Source organism: Ruditapes philippinarum, unplaced genomic scaffold (assembly GCF_026571515.1).
Source record: "Ruditapes philippinarum isolate M1 unplaced genomic scaffold, ASM2657151v2 ctg6973_1_1_1_1, whole genome shotgun sequence".
In the NCBI taxonomy this organism is placed as follows: domain Eukaryota; kingdom Metazoa; phylum Mollusca; class Bivalvia; order Venerida; family Veneridae; genus Ruditapes; species Ruditapes philippinarum.
Window position 1 is genome coordinate 22,042 of NW_026852630.1, and position 21,517 is coordinate 43,558.

Genomic DNA, 21,517 nt, shown 5'->3' on the forward strand with positions numbered 1-21,517 from the left:
CAGCCAAGGTCAACATATTCCAACTCAGGGAATTAAGCAACTGGTCACGGAAGCCACAAGGAACAACATGACTGGTCACGGAAGCCACAAGAAAAAACATGACTGGTCACGGCAGCTACAAGGAACAACATGACTGGTTACTGAAGCCACAAGGAACAACATGACTGGTCACAGAAGCCACAAGGAACAACATGACTGGTCACGGAAGCCACAAGGAACAACATGACTGGTTACTGAAGCCACAAGGAACAACATGACTGGTCACAGAAGCCACAAGGAACAACATGACTGGTCACAGAAGCCACAAGGAACAACATGACTGGTCACAGAAGCCACAAGGAACAACATGACTGGTTACTGAAGCCACAAGGAACAACATGACTGGTCACCAAAGCCACAAGGAACATCATGACTGGTCGAGGAAGCCACAAGGAACAACATGACTGTCACGGAAGCCACAAGGAACAACATGACTGGTCATGGAAGCCACAAGGAACATCATAAGGAACAACATGACTGGTCACGGAAGCCACAAGGAACATCATGACTGGTCTCAGTAGCCATAAGGAACAACATGACTGGTCACGGAAGCCACAAGGAACAACATGACTGGTCACGGCAGCTACAAGGAACAACATGACTGGTCACCCAAAGCCACAAAGAACAACATGACTGGTCACAAAAGCCACAAGGAACATCATGACTGGTCACAGAAGCCACAAGGAACAACATGACTGGTCACAGAAGCCACAAAGAACAACCTGACTGGTCACGGAAGCCACAAGGAACAACATGACTGGTCACGGCAGCTACAAGGAACAACATGACTGGTCACCAAAGCCACAAAGAACATCATGACTGGTCACCAAAGCCACAAGAAACAACATGACTGGTCACGGAAGCCACAAGAAACAACATGACTGGTCACGGAAGCCACAAGGAACAACATGACTGGTCACGGAAGCCACAAGGAACAACATGACTGGTTTTCATATCATCAGATAAAGTACTTTATTAGGGCATTTCATATATCACCCTGGGGCATAAAATTAACTCCATATTCAGCAAATTTATCTCTTTGACTGCGTACTTTATAAATACTGTAGTAACTGTTGTGTAGGTCTTTCTGTTTAATAAAATAAAGAACACACGGCTGTCGGGTAATTGAAGATTATTGCCAACCCTTGAACTGGCATATTACCAGTTCTCGGGTTGACAATATCCTCTATTAACCCGCCAGCCATGTGTTATTTATATATTAATAACTGACTGGAAATATTTTAATGTAAATGGTGGAAATAATCTTATAATTTGTTACAACTAAACAAGGTTAACACCACAAATAAATATTATTGGACGATAATTGAGTAATTGCCCAGAGAAATGTATAAGTCGATTGAGGAATGCTATAATAACACAGATCTGCTTAACGCTGAAAGAAATTTCCTGAAGAGCACTCTAACTTAATGTCATTTAAAACTTATCGCTTTCAAATTTTTATAATATTTTCAATTCATTCTTGGACCCCTTTCACTTATATATAAGTAATAATGCATGGACTTAAGATAATATAATGTTTGTTTTACTCCTTCTCAAAATGTATGTTTTGTTCCTAATCAACATTTAAAATCTTGATTATCAGTAAATAAAATTGCTGTAAGCCACCTTAAAGGCACATTTTGACTCAGAAACCAATAGTTATCTTTAATTCTTTAGAAAAATGTGAAACATGTGTTTAAAAACATTTTATTAATATATTTAGAGCATGATTGATGTTTAACAACTGAAGAAAGTTAGGTGCAAAATGTGAAAAATTATTGCGTCATAAAGGTAGCAAATTGAAAACGACTTCCATACAACATACTAATTCACTATGATTTTGCCACAAAACAAAATGAAGTAAAAGGTAGTTCATTTATATGACAAATATAGAATTCAATTACAAACTGTAACAAGATACCAAAAGTAAAAGGTTTTTAGAGAAAATAAAATTGATAGCACTTCAGAGGCATAATGGGCCTTTAACCATTTGAATTTGGACCTTTGCCAGCCAATTTTGTGCATTGGACTAGTCTTGCATTAAATATAGAACAGTCTATTGTTTGAAATGGGGATTTCTGATGACTTTTACCAAAATTAATAGAAATCCATATTTATAAAATTCTTCACAAATGTTTAAATACCTGTCTGTATGTCTACAATAATTTTAATAAAATTTTCAAGAAATGAAATAAACTATACATATAACAATATAATAACAAGAAAATTAATTCAATTGTTTTGAACCTAACTTTCTGAAAATATAAAAAAACGTCAAGCTTCATAGATTACAAAATAAACACTTGGTCAATTAATCAATTGATCAATGCTTATAAAACAACTTCAACTTTATGATGCAACAATAACTGAACAATGATATTTATAAATCAAAAGTTAAAATGATGAAATATTGAAAATTATCAAAACTCTGGAAACTCCAAAAATGCCAAGCAAACATTTTACATAAGACTAGCAACAAACAAAATGCTTCATCTTAAACAAGAGCCACTGCAAATTGGAGCCACACTCACTTTTTTCCCCATTTTTAACATTCAAAGTTAAGTTTTTAACACGATGCATACCTTCTTTGTCAAGGTGCCTGTCTGAAATTGAACACTGAATAACTTGAGACATTTTCGGATCAATTTTATGTATGTATACATACATGTATTATGCTTAAAACAAACATGCAATGACATAGATCGCAAACCTTTATCATTACTAGATCATTTTAAATTCAATGAAGTCATATATCCTAGCTAACAAACATCAAGTGGACGGCCCTGTATCAACATAAAATGACCAAAATGGTATTAAGTAAGCACAAAAATGACCTAAATACAAATGTAAACAAAACTTTTGAATACATTAACTATTTGAAAAGAAAATATCTGTAATTCACCCACTGTAGAGTTCTGTTAAACACAAACATTTGACTGTACGCCACTTTTCAAGCCCTTCAATATCAAATAATGTAATTAAGCTTTTGAGACTTGTTACATAACTAATCTTTCGTCTCAATACAAGATAACACAAGTTCTGACTTCTTCTGACAATTATTTCTCAGATAAAGGGCAGGTCTTTTCCTTGCCATTTTGGGAAAAAGTACATTGCCAGGTTTGGGAATTTTTGCGTTATAAATTTGCTTAATTGGAAAAAAATATTTGGTACCTCTTGAAACCTCCTTCATTCTTTTTTGGAATAGTATTTTGAATTGTGCAACATTGTTTATTCCAACCAATGCAAATATCATGCAAAGTGACACTGACACAAAGGCATGTAGGGGGAGGGGGGCGGAGAGAGGGGACATAGATCTTAAGTTAAGAACTTACCCCTGTTGCGAAATCATCCGGTAAACTGTAAGTTTCATTATGATCTCTGTTCATGCCAAGACCACCGTAATCAGTAATACTTGTCTCCCCTGTCTGGTTCAGCTGCGTTGGTACGCTATGACGCTCCACTTCTTCGAGACGTTGTTCTGCTTTATGTAACTGAAAATATACGTCGGTAAAACCTTCAAAGTTAAGAACATATGAGCCGTGTCACGACAAAACCAACATAGTGCGTTTGCGACCAGCATGGATCCAGACCAGCCTGCGCATCCGCGCAGTCTGATCAGGATCCATGCTGTTTGCTATCAGTTTCACTACTTGTTATAGACTTTGTAAGCGAACAGCATGGATCCTGATCAGACTGCACGGATGCACAGGCTGGTCTGGATCCATGCTGTTCGCAAACCCATTATGTTGGTTTTGACATGACACGGCTCATATTGTAAAAAGATACGGAAGTCACACTGCTGTCATCCTCGGCACATATCGTCACCTTAATGCAGTAACTGATAACTCCTATTAAATTACATAAGGAGTTATCTTGTTACTGCACTAAGGTGACAAATTATAAAGACACATCAATGTCGCAGTAGGGCTTGATCTTGGGATCATAAAGTTAAAAGTTTAATTAGTAATTTGTTTTTGCTCCTTTGGACAATGTGTGCAAGTCATTTATGTCTGCATAACTGGATAATTTATAAGTTGTAAATTTGAGAAATTGATAAATGAGTTATAACACCAGCAAAGTATGATATTTAAGACTACACATTAAAGTTAATTTGATATTGAATTTCAAGGTCTCTTTAATGGACCATGACCACATTCAATATGCAAAATGCAGCTCTGTTCTACAAAACATCTCTGTTTGGAATAATTAATCGAGGTGTTTGGAATAATTAATAAAATAATGCTAAATTTCTTCTTAACTTTATAACTTTTGAAATTTGCAGGCAATCAATTTTTTTTAAATGATAGTCAATTAAAATGTCAAGGTCAAATTTTAAAACCTTTGTCCAAAATGTATATAATAATTATGTCCCTGTAGGAAGGATGTAGATAACAAAGATAAAAGTTGCACAACAGACAGGACAAACTGTTTATAATGCATGTGATCAGTGCTATATAATGCTGAGCTTATAAAATCCCAATATTTTAAATAGGTTAATGAATTTATACAGCTGATAAAATTAATGTTTGTTTGGTTTGGTTTTATGCCAAACAGTTTAGTTCATATAGCACCAAAACAGGAAAGATGATTTTGGCTAACCCAAGTGTTAAATATATAAACTTAGACAGGGGCGTAGCCAGAATTTTTAAACTTGTAGGTCCATAAAAAGGGGTCTTGGGGCTTAGCCCCGGATGTCAAAAACAAGCTCAGATTAAAAAGAGCAAAATGTGCTTCCAAAGTGTTTTCAAAGGAAATTATCAAAACAATAATTTTAAACTATGAATTTGATAAGATGCAAACTTTACTAAGGACGGTAAAGCATGCATATAAGCCTAAAACACACTTGATCTGACCATAAAGCTTGAATCCACTACCAACCCCACCCCATCTCTTTTATTGTATTTTTGGGACTTTTGAAAATGTCAATTTCTTGACCAACTTGTAGGCCCCAGCCTACATGGCCTTTTAGTAGCTACGCCACTGTTAAAAGCCACAACGAGGGTCAAAACCACCTCACATGCTGAAGATTAGAGATGCATACACTTCAGAAAGTCAGCCCCATTTAGTCACCTCTTATGGGTCATGCAGGGATAAATTGTGGCTGCACTTCAGATGCCTCAAACCTTAAAAATTAACCCCTCTGCAACAAGAGGGTATATCTGATAAGCACCTGCATGAAAACTAAACAGCAAAATTCAATGATTTGAAAACTGAAGTCTACAAGAATGAAGATAAGTCAAATGTTACGCTCACTGTAATCATATACTTTTAAGATATACCAGTTATTTTTTCTTCAAAACAAGTCAATTGTAGGAGGTACATGTACTTTAGGTATGGAAATACCCAATCCTATCTAAACTAATATGCCACTACGTGCCAAAATATCAAGAAATCAACACATCTGATCAGCTTTAAATATTCAATTCAATTAATATAACATTCACAATACAATTAATTATACACATTATTTTTTTTGCCATTTTTTCGAACAAAATGGTTGATATCCCATGACCTTTTTGCCCTTTAATATAGAAGAACACTTAACATCTGTTGATGATTTTTTGTCTTCAGGTAACACATTTGGCTAATAGTATTTCATAATTAAGATTTTATTATGATAACTTTATGAAGCCAAAGTTTGTATGTACAATGCAAGAGATTACGATTGGACTAATATGACTCTCCTGAACAGATATAAGAAATCATGAAAAATGTTTTTGCTCACCTAGGACAACAGCTTAACATAGGTGTTCATTATCTAACACTTAATATTGTTGTTACATAATGGAAATATTTCATAGCAGTGATGATAAAAAAAAGTCAGAAAAAAATCGTGCAATGGGCATTTATAAACACGACACTCAGACCAGAACATATAATTTACTGAAATCATTTAAACAGGTATGAAATGGAATGGCAAACAAGTCATTTTCCATGTATTGTTGATATTTATCGTCCAATATAGATACATTAATGATATGCTCTGCACTGAAAAAGTAATGTTAGCTACATAGCATCTTGACAAAATAAACAGATATTGGTACTATATACCGTGTAAGTGTTTTTTTCTGCGGGCTCCAAATTCTGCGGTTTTTCCAAATACTGGCATGTTTTTTAACCATTATAATTCGTTATTACTTTTAAAATTTAGATGAAACAGGTCATTATGCAGTGCAGGTTTAAAAAACAAAAAATGGAAAAATATTCTGCGGTTTTTATTTCTGCGGTGCTGAAACTGACCGAGAATACGCAGAAATTATATATTTTGATGTATGCATGTATAGGTCATGAATGTCCCAACATTCCATCATCAACAACAATTCACAGTAGCTCTTTGAAAAAAAGGGTCTAAAAATAGAAGCTGGCTAAGTTCATTTTATGAAATCCATCAGGTCAGGTCAAAGGTTCATGCTTATAATGAAATGTAAAGCTTACCTCAGTCTTAGCTCTGTTGACTGTATCCCAAGCTTTTGTCAGTCCTGAAATGGCGTCAAAATACATGTAAACCATTTAAGTACCATAATCCCCTGCATGTTCATTAAATTAAAAGCTAAAAAACAAAGAGTTTTGGTTCTACCCTCTTTTCTATGATTTTAAGATTTATTTTTTAAAGATTTTTTTTTCATTTTCCTATCTGCTTTTTCAAAATCTAAACAATATATCATATATATGCATATATGCATGGAATTCAATTGTATATAACATATAAATTTATATATAAAGACTCAGCCTCCTCCCCCTTCCCTCCCCCAACCGAAAGTCATTCCTGTATTAAGTTTGGACAAAATATTCCTAGTAGTTTGGGACGAGATATTGAATGAGATGAGATAAAGACACCTCATAGATGAGATAATGAGATATAGACAAATATGTGATAATAAACTCCACTCACATTTTCAGATTATCTCCCATTTCTATATTAGCACGTAACTATATTATCTAAGCAGTGCCGTTAAAAAGTATACTTACAAGAGGAATTTTCTCAATTTGAAACTAGCTAAACAAACGTCAAACAAAATGGACCAATTGTTTGGATTATGTACACAACCAAACAAATGCGACAATAATTAATTGTTTAGCACAATCCATTTACCCGATTTATTTCCACCTTCTGCGTATGCATGCAGCAAATAATTAAAATTTCAAAGCAGTTCATTGATTTCATAACGTCGTCTGCAACTCTAAAAACTTTAATTTAACCCTTGCCTTTATCTTAAATGGACCTGGACAAAACCATTTATCATTTTTTGGGGGGAAATTTCATGTCTTTGCAGTTTGACCAGCTGGACAGCTACAAATTTTCATTTTTATATATCATTTTTATGTATCCCCTAAAACAATAATGGACAGTTTGAAAAATGGAAAGCGAACAAGCCCATTAGTAAGATTCAGGGTTAATCAAGTCTTATGCTGCAAGTTAAGAACAGCAGAACATTATATTGTGATTTACAAAAGCATCCTCCATGAATTGCCTTTTATTTAAGATACTAAATAGAATTCTGTTTTCACTTTTAAAGAGAAATGATGGCAGGACCCATGGAGAAGGGAAACTTGTGTTGCTGAAAGGAAAAAGGGGAAAGCTAGAAATGAACTAAACAGATATAAATTTCAGCCCCAAATTGATGCTAAAAAATATTACTGCTAAGTAAGGCAAGATTTAATTTACTATATGATGAAACAGAACATTTTGGTCTTCAATACTGTCATTGAAACTTAAAATTGAATTCAACATGGCTAGAAGTTTGGCTATAACATATAGTAATATAGCAGAGGAAAACAAACTAAAAGATAAGAATAACCAGCTCAAATCAGAAACGGGCATGTTGATAACCTTATCATAAGCAACAGAACGTAAATATTAAAAGTTGAAATAAATAACCAATACCCCGTCACTTTCTAACCCATAAATAGAACAAATTTATCAAGATTTTGAATAATTATTTGTATAAACCAATTACAGAATCAATAAAATCAAAGTCGAGCTGAAGTGCCTATCGGCTGTTGCTATATTATTTTCAATTAATGAAATATAAAAAAAAAATTCCGAAATATAAACGATTAATCGCAACAGTATAAAGGGTATCAGTGGTATTTGGCAACGGTCTGCTACATTGGCGACTTGAACGATTGATGATAACTAAGCTTATCACAGTGTAAATTTGCCGTTGTGCCAAAAAAAAAAAAAAAAAAAAAAAAAAAAAAAAAGAAGAATCAGGAGCTCCCCAATTTTGGAGATGGGCCAACACTTTTTTTGAATGCTTCAGTAATAAAAAAAAGTTCTACAAAAAAACCCAAATATATAACATTTTTGTTATGACACATCAGGGGTAATGTCATTATATCTTTAATCAATAACTTGTTCATTCTTTCAAACACCCCCTTCGCCTTCATTGATTCAGATATTTCGCTTTTTCTTTTCATGAATTTTTAATATCTAATACTGATTTGTATTTAATACTTTGAAAGCGAAATATTTAACTTGTGCTATCTATGTGCAAACAATTCTTTAAATTATATAAATTCAATAGAAGACTACTTATTTTCTATTCAACAGCTTTAAAAAAAAAAAACATTCCCATTTGATAAATTTTTTACCCTTTAATCCTATGCTGAATACTATAGAGAAGCAGATTCAACCTGAACAGTTTATATTATGATGCTGGTTTCTTCTTGGATATTATATTACATCTACATTCCCCTTAGATCAATCAAAGTAGAAACTTTCATTTCAACTTTAGTTATTAAATACATATGAACATTTAAAATGTTACAACCGTGTCACAAAAAAATTAGCACAAATATTTTCACCCACACTTGTGCAAAAACAAATTCTACCTACATGAAATCTTCGCAAATGACCACATCTAAAACCAAACATGTGTTTTAGACCTTTTCCAAAACTGCCTGGGTGTTTAAGACTCAAATATAAAAGTTCTGTATGTTTTACAGTTTTACACTTGAGGTTTTATCGGTATTCTTTTGACCTACAAACTTACCGAACAATATTTAATAAAATTTATAATGAATCTTATTATGGTAGCATTCATCACAGCTTTCAAAATGTCCTAATGTACTATCTGTGCTTTGCTTCAAAATCACTTGCATGCTGTACAGTGCCCAATTTCTGCGATTATTTGAAGTTGGTAATTCTCTTTTCTGATGATGCAGTAGACTGATAATTTTTCATCGTATTTTCTAGGGGTGTCACGTTTAAACGGGTACGGTCGTTTTTTAACTAAAAACCGGTTAGAAAATTCAATAGCCGGTAACCGAGATTAGTATTTGACTAAGGAGTGGAAAAGTTTTAAACTAATTCTAAATTTTACCATAGGTTTTTTTTATGACAAGATATGACAATTGTTTGTATTTTAGTTGTACTCAACGATGTAATTTTTCTGATCTGATCGAAAAATCTACAACCCTAGCTGAAAATAGTTACTCCATATTCGGATATTTATGTAATCATTTTGAGTACAACAAAATATGAACAAAATGGCATATCTTGTCAAAAAGAAACAAAGTTAATGTTGAAAATCAAAGGATTTTATTAGTAGGGTCGGTTAAAAGTTTAACACAGATTTTTCGTTGCCGTTTAAAACGGTTAGCATTTTTCTAACCGTGACAACCCTAGTATTTTCCAATTTACGAAAACAGTAGTTTGACCTTTCTTCTTTTATAACATGTGTATTTACTTTCTCAACTCATTAAAAAATATCTATAGAGAGAGTAAAGTGCAAAACTATGAAAACAGCTTGTCTAATGATGAAAATGATTCATTTTATAAATCGGAGTCATTTTACCTTTTAAGTTTGACAAGATATAGAGTTTCTTATAATTTTACAAGATTTAGTCTAACATATTTTTTGCAACTTACAATATTGAAATACCATGCACAATTGGAGATTCCTCGGATAAAAAGAGCACTTACACATAACATTATGTAAAACAGTTATTTTGAACTAAAAAAAAAAACAACAATATTTCAAACAAATGCAAACACATCATGTAGAGTAGATATGGAATGGCACACACATGTAGCAGTATGCAAACACCTGCAGCACCAGAAAAAAAAGAGTAAAAATAAACAAATGTTGCTGCATTCACTATTTGACAGTAACACTACATGCTTACATGGCAAGATGTTGATAGTTTCAATAATAGTTTACGTCAAATTTGGTAGATAAACAGTCTTCGAAATTAACGCCAGTCCGAGGCCCGAGGCCACTAAATTTAGCATCGGTCCGGTGATTATAGCAAGGTTGGTGGTCCGACGGACCTATATTTTTTTTGTCATGAAAAAATATTATAAGAAAAATTCATCAAAATAATGAAGCAGGGTTCTCTAAAAGATTGATCTTTTTCCCTTTTTTGCAAATGAAACCCATCAATTCTGTCCAAAATGTTCAAAACACAGCGAGAGATGTCTAAATTGTATTGAGTAATGGAGGCCGCCATTTTTTTCTTGGATATTTTCCGTACCGCACCGTAGAGTTACAGAAATTAAACCATTGTTTATTATGGTCATTATTTAGCTATGATTTTGTGATTATTGAGTTAAGTAAATATTTTGTATGAAAGTGATTTGTTTGAAGCAAATTGCGTTGTTCATGTTCAATTCTAGTCAATTTTGCCTAAACATTTGGTTCTTAAAGATTTTTCTAAGCTGTCAAAATATGGCCAAGAATACAAGACATATTATGCTTCTTTCAAAATTATCAAGGGAAGCATAATAAAGTGTTTTCCTGTTCCCATCAATTTATTACCTATCTATGTATTTGGTCCGGCTAAAAATCACCAGGTCCAGTAAGATTTGATATTTTACTGGCCCGAATGTCCTGTGCTTTTTAAAGTTTTTCGTGAAGACTGGATAAAATGAGTTTTTATTTTAAAAGAACCTTTTCTTCAAAACCAAGCTTAACTCTGTTTTCAGTGACATAAATCTTGAAGAATTTAGCACTTTAGTCTCCAACTGATTTGAAGCGAGGCATCTAATATGAGCCGTGCCATGACAAAACCAACATAATGGGTTTGCGACAAGCATGGATCCAGACCAGCCTGCGCATCCGCGCAGTCTGATCAGGATCCATGTTTTTCACTATCAGTTTCTCAACTTGCTATAGGCTTTGTAAGCGACAAGCATGGATCCTGATCAGACTGCGCGGATGCCCAGGCTGGTCTGGATCCATGCTGGTCGCAAACCCATTATGTTGGTTTTGTCATGACGAGGCTCATATGTGCTTCAGGTGTGCCGTGAATACACTAACATTGACCAACAGAATCATTTGCCAGCTTGGTGGTTAACATGTTGCTTCATATTCCTTAAGGGACATAATTCATCTTAACTGTTCAAATAAAATATGTGAGAGTTATTCCCCTTCATCTACAGATGGTTCATATTTCTTAAGGGAGGTAATTCATCTAAATGTTCAAATAATATATGTGAGAGTTATTCCACTTCATCTTCAAATTTACTTTATATGTTTCATGTATTAAAGGAGGGCATTCATCTTAATCATTCAAATAAAATTATTATGTCAGTTATTCCCCTCCTTTTAAAAAAATAACAAACAAAAAAAACAACAAAAAAAGCCACAATTGTTTCATAGCAACGGTAATATTTGTGCATCAGTAAAAAGAAAAGAAAATTTTGAGCAGTATTTTTTATTTTTCTCTTACTTATGTATATGTTACTTAATCAGTGCACAATAAAACTTGAAGTTTATAATTAATATGACCAACAAAATGTAGGGGTTTTATTACCACACAGTAGCAAGATAAAATCCTTTGTAATTTCGTACGGGTCATCTAGCTTATTATAGTAATTTCTTTTTGATTCCTTTGTTAAATCCACACTCTTCCAGAATCCTACTAGTTTTCATGAAAATTTTGAAAATGTATTTAATAAGGAAAATATTGTGAAGTGAACAAAGCAAATAATTAACATATTGCAAACGGCACTAACAACCCATGTAAAAAAACTAAAAAGAGGTCAAAATATATAAAAACAGCTCTGTGTTAGTAACACAGAAGAATAAGTATTGTGAAGAAATACTACTAACCAGTCATTAACATAACACAGAAATTATTACTTTTATCTTGAATCTTTTTTCTTTTCTTAAATCTCAGTTCATTTTTCTCAAGTTTGTATTTTTGGTACATTCAACTTTAATGGAACCTAATATCTACTTTCTTTAAATGAAAACAACCCAATGCTTTTCAAATAATATGAAACCCTTGAAAATGTAATATTTATGGGGTTCAGTTGGGGGCGGAAAATGCATAATGAGCTAAAATTAAACATATATCAAGGGTTTTCATTTATATCTGAGGCAACAGATGTGCCAACAAAAACAACTGATTTGCCTACAGGTATGGGGGACAGTTTAATATAAAGACTAAAATTAAAACGATTTTCAAGACTAACAGACTATATGGATAGCCAATCTGTAATTAACAAAAACCCTGTATATTCCTATTTCTTCCTAATCAGTAAAGCATTTGTCAAGTTTTGAAGAGAACTTTTGGTCTGTTGAGTGGACTGCTGTAAGGTAATATTATCTCCCATCTCCAAAGAATTATCTTTCTATATGGAGAATGGATGTCTCATTGTAACTTAACAACTATCATGTTTCCTATGTCTGGAATATTTTATAACAATAGCTGTCACTACTAAGACAACATTCTCTACATTTCTCAGTGTTTGACAGTAAGAAAAGGGAAAGGGATATAACTCTGTAAAAAGCCAACTCAAAGTTGATAGACCTGTGTTTATCATGTTAGATATCATAATCACAGAAAACAAGTGTGTGAAGTGTCTACATATTCCCTTTAGTAGTTTAGGAGATACCAACTTAACACGCAAAAACTTAACCAAAGTCTCACACAGACACTCACATCAGGGTTCGACACTAACTGTTTTAACAAGGGATCCCAAAGGAATCCCTGAGATTTAATTCAGGGATTCCTCCTAAATGTCAGGGATTCCTCAGATCAAAATAGTAAAATATAAAGGCGAAGAATAACAAGGGAGTGCAGCAATCCGATTTCAAATTCTTTTTTTAAAGACCACATACATGAATTATATTGCCTTGTTTCAGATGCAGAAAATGTAGTTTATGAGCCCTTTGGGTTTTTTGTTTGCTTGGATTTTTACGACATGTCAACACATAACTGGCCGTATGAGCCCTTTGGAAATATTGCTGTTTAAAGTTTTAAAAGTGTTTCAAAGTGTTTACTTTACTAGTATATAATAATTGGACTGCTAAGATAAATTAAAACATAATACATTTTTTACATGCACGTAAACAGAATAACATTATGCTCACCCACTGAACAAGAGTTCGATTTGAAAATAAAACCCGTTTTTCTCCCTGGGGTTGATAATTGTGAACCTGTTTCTGTAAATGAAGGTATAATGCAAGTGCCTGGGCAATGGACTTAGGTTTGAACTTTTGAAGTTAAGTAGGAACTGGGGAAACATTTTTTCAGATAGCCTAGGGTTCACTGAAATAGAGCCAACATATCATCTGTAGATCTTTAAAAACTTACAGGTAATGATTAGGCTCCATACTCCTGTAAGTTCTGGTATGGATAACTTTTAGAAAATATTTACTTTCATGTCATTTAAAAAGAAATGTTTAATTATGATCACTTTAAAAAAATAAGTGATTTTCAGCTTACTGTACACTTTTTGTGTTTAAAAGGAAATATCCCATAGATTGTTATAAATTAAATATTTTGTTGAATTTTACTAAAGCTAAAATATCAAGAAAAATGTTTTGTTTGCATTACAAGTAGGGTACCTTCAAATGATTTCGTTTTTAAAAGTAAAAAGTTGCTCCAAGTATGACAGGATGTGTAAAATCCAAATTTATTGTTCTCAATTTTTACACTGAAATGTCCGATTCTTTTCCTCCCTGTGTGTATTGATTTTTTTTTAAAGTTTTGACATATGCCACATCAAAAGGCACTCACCGCATACAGGCAGTCATGTAGTTCAGAACACTGATTGGTCCAAAGAACTGTCAGATGAAATATACGTCATTTGGTGTATGTTTCACCTAAGGATTTTTCTTCTTTTTTTGTCGGTAAATTATGCCGTGACCTTGATTGACCCTAGAACACTTCAGTCTTTAGTTAGACAATATTTTTTAGCATTTAAGGCTGCAGAGTTTCAAAAGGATTTTAAAACTGAAAAGTATGGATTCTTTTTATTCTATTTATTAATTATACTTTTGCAGTACTACAGGGAGAAAAAAAAATACATCAGTAATTTTGTTTTTTTTCACTTTTTTTTACGAAAATTTACAATGATCACAATTTAAATGCTGAATTATGGTACACAAAAAAAAAACCAAACACGTACTTGTTAACTTCGTAGCTACCGCCGGCAACGCCGATCTGCACATATTTGAAGTGAAAAAATTATACGATAATTATATTTCTTTCTTGAATTTTCAACAACTTAATATTATGAAGTCAATGCATGATATAAAATTATTCAAGAATGTTTCTTTAGCCAAAATTTTTCATTATATATCGCAATGAGTTGATAGCAGTCCACTGCACGAAGGAAATCTGGCGTGCGTAGATTTTACCCGGCGGGATTTTTTCTCTTCTTTCTTGAACATTGCAGTTGTGCCAGTCTTTATTAACACTTTTCTGAATATTTGTGATTCAATGATATTAATTCAGACAATTTCAAAAATTTACACAGCAATTTTTCAGGGATCCCAACGGAATCCCCAGCTAGGAATCACAGAGATTCCTCCCGACTTTTTGGGATCCTCGGAATCCCGGGATCCCGTTAATGTCGAACCCTGCACATCTGAACGAGTAAAAACGCTTTCTAAGTTCTTCGAATAGTCGAGCTAACATTACTTACCTGGTTTTGTGTCATAAGATAAGGTTGTCCCCTGTACAACAGGATCAGTCACCTTCCTACCTCTAATCATGTTGATATACTCATTTCACAGTCTGAAAATATAAAAATTAAATTGATTAGTCCATGCCTTTTCAAAGTGTCACCACAAGTCAGATAACCTGATCCATTCCCAATGGCATTAATTGGCTTATCGATTGGAAATTTATTGCGAAAAGGTGTTGAAATATTGTTTTTATCAAAAAAGTGTTATTTTAATGCCACTAATAGTTATTATTAAGTGTTATTTTAACACTAAGTGTTATTTTAATGCCACTAATGAAAATAGTTTGTTATTGTTTTTCGTATCGCATTATTGCTCCAAAGGAATGGTTAAACTTAGCTCTTTTCTAAGCACTTCCCTAGTTTTTATAATCAACAGATGATGCATACAAGACATATATTAACTCACTTGCAAAATTTCATATTAGCAAGACTTAAAGGGCTACCCTTACTTATTCTGTCTTAAATTCCGCCAAATTTCCTCCATTGCATATAATTATACCGTGGACTTTTTTTGGTAACATTGACCATTTTGTGGCCACTTCGTAGCAATAGCAACCATATTGAATTTGTGAACAGTTATTAAATGAGACATGTCAAAGGGCTTGCGCTCACACTGACTTCTGCTGTAATGCAAAGGCGTAAAGTGAAAGTCTGTAAGTGCAGAGCTCCAGATAGCGTGCGTATAAGCGTAAAATACGCATAGAAAATCTAAAATACGCATCACTTTCAAAATTCATGCGTCACAGTTACGCACAACAAAATGAAAATACGCTCGTATGTCAAAATTTATGCGTAAAAGAATAAAAGTGTAAACATTTGATATGTAGAAAGAAAATTTTTTGAGCATAAAATAAAATATATTTCCATTTAATTGCATTGAAAACTAAAAATTCTGTTGTCAACAACGCATGTTAAAAACGAAAGTAGCAGGAAATACAGAAAGGGAGGTAACTCCCGTAGAATCTATCAACCTGTGAAATTATTGATGAAATTTGTGCCAGATAATCAATCGTAGGAGTTTAACACAGTATTAAGTTTGTTTTAGGCATCTATTGACATACTCAATATAAACAAAAAAATATATTTTTAATAAAATTTCTTTAACTTTAGTTGTTGGAACAAAATAACATGTTATTCACCTGCAGTTTTGTAACTCAATATTTTTCGTACCCAGTCTACAGTTACGGACAATTTTCTCTCAGACCAAAAATTTTTTTAAGGAAAGATGAAAAAATCTTGTTATGTTTCTTTAATTCTAATTTCAACATAATTGTTCAAACTGGAGTACATGATAAGGTACATGCCAAACAAAAAATAAAGAAAGAAAAATATTGACTCCTAGAAAATAAAAATAACTTGAGGGCTTCCACTAGTGGAAGTTTGGGAGTCTTTTACTCCTTCAATTGGCCTGTGACTTCCAAAAATCAATACTTTCCTTCTTTACCTATATAATGTGACTTCCAATATCAAGAGATTTGAAGTCTTTGAACTTCCAAATTTTGAAAAATGGAAGCCCTGAATAATTTTGCTGTGTATCCTAAACTTGAGTTCCAGTATACTCTGGAAGTCTGACTTTACATGGCATGTTTTGTATTGTTTCACATTAAATCAGTATTTAATCTGTAAAGGTTTTTCTAAAAAAAGAAAATAAACAAACAAATAAATACCACAATTTCTAAAAAAAGAAAATAAACAAACAAATAAATACAACAATAAGTTTAATTTGTTTATAAAAAATGCAAAATGCTTTTTTGACAGATTTTACCCCTTAAGTTTTTCAGAATTTGCATTTTACCCCTCACACTAAATTTTGAGGGGTAAAAACCCCTTGGCCAAAAAAATTATCTGGAGCTCTGTAAGTGTGTAACATACTTATATATACAGTTCTGGCACTCCAAAATTTTAAGTCACTTTCAGCAGATGTGTTCTGTCACAATATCAGTATAAATGTTTATATGCTTAATACCTTACTGGTCAGGGACAATGTAGGAATAACACACGTGTTCAATAACTGTAGGAACTATACTGTTCAATAACTGTAAGAACACAGTGTAGATTACGTGGGTGGCTGAGAGAGAACACGTAAATAACGGGTGTTCACTTCAACTGTTCACACAAATTACAAAAGACACTACGACACAGGCGTAATGGGCAGCTTCACTAAGTTTGGGCAACAAAAAGATGCAATTCACGGCGCTATATTTTTTCACTTTATTCCAGAAACAACACATAGTCTAAGGAGTATATAGTGTATCCTAACGTATATAGCGTATATAGCGTATATGGCGTAGAATAGCGTTATCTGAAAGTTAAACAGTTATACTTCCATTAATAACAATTAAAACAACATATCAAAGAATGCATACATACTTTACAAATAAACAAGTTCCATAATTATATAATTCATCCCTTAACAAATACTGTGGGAAATCCTCTGCTAGTAAAAATGTTAACAAATTTATTAATTGAATAGAATTAGCAGATTAATTTACTTTTACATCAAAAGTTTTAACTAAGATACAGCTTTATCTATCTTAACATAAAAATTGTTAATGTATTTACCTTAACAATAAATAAATGTAATTATTTATGAACAAAAATTATTTTAACAATAATTTTTCCCCGAACGAAGGCAAATAAAAAAACAAAAATAAACTTACTGAACAATGGTAATCTGTGCCGAAACTTAAAAAAATAGAAATTCACAAAGATTTGTAACTTCACATTCGAAATCTTTAATTTTCAAACTGCGCCTTAGGAAAGGCGGCAAATCTTGCATTTGCATATGATTATTATTTCTAGGGACAGTTTTTTTGACCAACCAAAATGCAGGAATCGCCCTCTAAGAAAATAAAAAGTAAAATTTGATTTTTCTAAATATGGGGATCATTAATTACTAGGTAACGCTATAGTCTTGGCAGGACCAGAGGCGCACTAAAATAACACTGCGCTGGACAGTTGGCATGATTATTGAAATCAAAAACAATTATCTAAAACATTTTAAAAACCGGTCTCTGATAATTAAAACCAGCACCAAACATTCGGAGTCTCGGAACACCGGCCCTCAATGAACTTTTTTTACATAAGTTCATTCTTATATATTAAGGGAAGACGAAGAAATTTAATACTCGTTTTGTAATAATCAAAACCATTCACAAGTTCTAGAATTTATACTAAATCTAGATTATGTTACACATATATACACTTTTTTAAAATATCGAAAATGTCTTAATAGCGAGGCAAACAAAGTCGCTCATTAAACGTTAATTCATTGCTGACTATTGTTATCAGTTAGCATGAACGATTTCCTGTTCCAATACACATAAAATCACGTAATCGGTTCCGTACTTTCACGGACCCATTTTACCCTGACCTTACATGACCTTACAAGTCCGTCTCTACCTTTGTTTACTTCCAGAACGAGGCCTAATGGCCATTTGCCCCGAGATAATTGCTCGTCGCAGACGAGAACGAGGTCATTTACGGACACATTCCTTTTGAATGTTATGCCATTTTTGTCTTACCTGTAAGGTCGGCAGATATTTCTCGAACCGACCTTTTCCAGAAAACATTCGCTAGATACTGTACCTGTCGCCACCAGCGTTTACAATAAACATCTCGCTTATCAAATAAACCTGGTGGGAACCGAAGCATTTGGTCTCATAATCAAAAGTTTTATTTGGGGATAAGGGTTCTGGGTCCCTTTGATCAACTACTTACCTGGGTAATCGGTCTATCATTGAGAATCTTTTCTATCTCTGTAACTAAAAGTAACAGAGCCTCATCGTTGAAGAAGTTGTTCTCCAATGACTGATTTTATAGCCCTTTTTGTGGACCGTACTAACCGTTCCCAAATACCGCCCATATGAACTTGCGATATGGAGAGATTAAAATGCCATTTCGATTTCTTGCTGTTGACACTAATTTTGCGAGTCGACTTTGATTAAATTGCCGAATGCCATCACGCAAAAACTCTATCTCCAGATCAAAATTTTTTCCATTGTCACTGAATATTTTTTCGGGACGGCCTCTACGACTTACAAACCTTTGCAGTGCACAGATGAAAGAGTCCGTATCTAAGCTATGAGCAATTTCAATGTGCACTGCTCTGGTGGTCAAGCACGTAATATAACGCCGTATCTTTTCAGATGTCGTCTTCCAGACTTCACAGTCATCGGGCCAAAATAATCGACACCGAACATACCGTAAACGGTGCCTATATCGGGCTGTGAGCCCTTTCTTCTGGAAGATCCGCACACCTCGTATGCAATTCCGGTCGTTGTAGCCTGCGTTTGCACGTTAATGCACCTAACCGATAACAGACTTAACTGTTGCAGACCGTGATTATCCAAACTTTTGTCCGCAAACAATGGCCAGAATATTACTGGGCCCATGTGCGGATTCTGTTCATGACAGTTTGGTATCAGGATTCTTGTCACATGATGGACTACTCGGCAAGATAATTGAAGCTTAAGCATCTACGTGTATGGTCGGACATTGCTATCGTCCGCCGACTTCGCATTAACATTATCCTTTAATATAGGACAAATAGCCTTTTCAAGAGGCTCGAACTCGGAACTGGCCTCTGAAGCCTTTATTCACATATATCATATTTTCAAACGGCCTTAGTTTGAAGCTAATTTAAAAAATGGCTGTTTTGTGCCATTTTAATTTCCCCCACACTAAGGGGTTTACTACTTACCCTTACTGTAAAAGACTTTCGTCCTTTGGGGTAAGTATTTCTCAATTAAGAAACAACTTAAAACGTAGTAGCAAGCCGAGCTGCATTTTGAAGTTATGCCAGTCCGGAGAACTTACTAAAAGTAAACGTATTTCATACTCAACATATATACTTACCATGAGTGTTTAAGTACACTAGCCCCTGAGGGTTTGAGCTCTATGTCATCCCTCATTTACGGTTGCCATTACTCACCTGCGGCTGGCCACCCTGATTCATTCCTTTTAAGGAATTCGGGGCCATTCAAGCCAATAAGTCAAGCTTTTCAGTTTCTTTGCGGATTAACTCCCCTTACGCAATGTCAGCAGGGTTACTCCTTTGAGGGTACATGCCTCCAGTCATGTGGTGACGTCAACATCATGAATTATTGATAGTCTAATTTGCAAAACGAAAGTCTTTAACCTTTTCGTTTCATTTTCTTACGTAACTAAACACATCATGAGAGCTCCGTCCAAAAGTACCTTTCAGTAATTTGACAATCAAGCTCCTCTATGACAATCTGATAACTGTAGTTTTTACAGCAAACTACAGCTGCCTGCAAGTTCGAGTCTTGGTACGAAAAATAGCCTTTATAGGTGCTAACCTAGACTTACCTATAACTAAGACTGCACTTACTTGTGCCCCTTCGCGTCATACACTTTTTAAAGTACACGCTCGATCCAAGGCATACTCAGAGGAACTCACTAAACATATGTAGTTCAGCTTTCAAAGGTTGACCTGTCGAGCTCCACCTCGTATTTATACATCTATCTATACTTACCTTCCGATAAGTGCTGGTAGTCCTGGCTAGCCAACTGCAACCATTTTTTCAAGAATCCCGCAATCTGGAATTTGTTTCGTCCCAGCCTAGGTTTGTTCTACAAGCACGTTGTATAAATCAATTTTGGTGTTAATGTCACTGGTGCAACAAGCCCAAGCGGATCATACAATGAAACTGGCAACCGAGCAAGATGATACTGTCTTGTCGACCTTTTGTCACGGAGATTAACATCAAACACAAAAAGATCATAACTTAACATGCCACTGTAACCCAAGTGTTGCTCACATGACGATTTCGTTGTCAAGGTCTATTTTTTCCTTTGACTGAGCCTGAATCAGCTTCCGGGATCGAATTCATGACTATGTTCACAATTAGAAGAGCCACTTTGTCAGTCTGAGCCCCCAAAGAAAAGAAGTTCTTTCATTTCTGCGGCAAATCCTAAATTCCCCGAACTTGAAGTTCTATACTGACTTAAGAAGGTCATCAACGTAGAAATTACGTTCAACCGTACTTACGCGCTTCTTGACTGATTTATCAGTATTTTCTATTTGCCGTGCGCTTAAAGCAGAAAGCCGCACAACTGGTGGACGAAGTTGCAACCAAACAAGTGGAGGACGTTCATACGAATACTCCTTTGGTTCCCTCGTTTCAAGTTACCTTGAGGCCACCAAAGGAACCTAAAGAACCCTATCATGCTCACATACTCTTAACTGGTGGAACAATGGCTTCTATGTCCGCAACCAATGCCTACTGGGGCCTGCGGAATCGCATAAGTACGCCAGTAATACTGTTAGTAGGTCGGGACCTGTAAACAATTGTCATTGCAATGATGTGGGCCCGATACTTACAAAACACAGTCAAAGACAACTCTTACCTCTAACCCGGCTTTTCTTTTGGTTCCAGAACTGGATGATGAGGTAGATACCAAATACGTCCGGGTTCGAATCCCGTATCTGGTATCTAATAGGAAGCATAAACCCTCTATCAATATACCCATGTCACCGTTTCCTTTATACATATCAAATAACTTATTATCTCTTTGAAAGTTTTCGCT

The 21,517-nt window shown here is 34.3% G+C and overlaps 1 protein-coding gene across 1 annotated transcript in view; it reads right to left on the reverse strand.

Moving 5' to 3' along the window:
• LOC132719497 (uncharacterized) overlaps nt 1–15,022 on the reverse strand; it is a 32,716-nt gene extending 17,694 nt beyond the window's left edge. Inside the window, exons 1-4 of the mRNA XM_060703271.1 lie at nt 14,924–15,022; nt 6,475–6,518; nt 3,372–3,530; nt 2,622–2,642 (exon numbers count right to left, since the gene is read on the reverse strand). Coding sequence (XP_060559254.1) covers nt 2,622–2,642; nt 3,372–3,530; nt 6,475–6,518; nt 14,924–14,993 — 294 coding nt within the window. The 5' untranslated portion in view covers nt 14,994–15,022. The remainder of the gene's footprint in view (nt 1–2,621; nt 2,643–3,371; nt 3,531–6,474; nt 6,519–14,923) is intronic.
• Nucleotides 15,023–21,517: the final 6,495 nt, after the last annotated feature.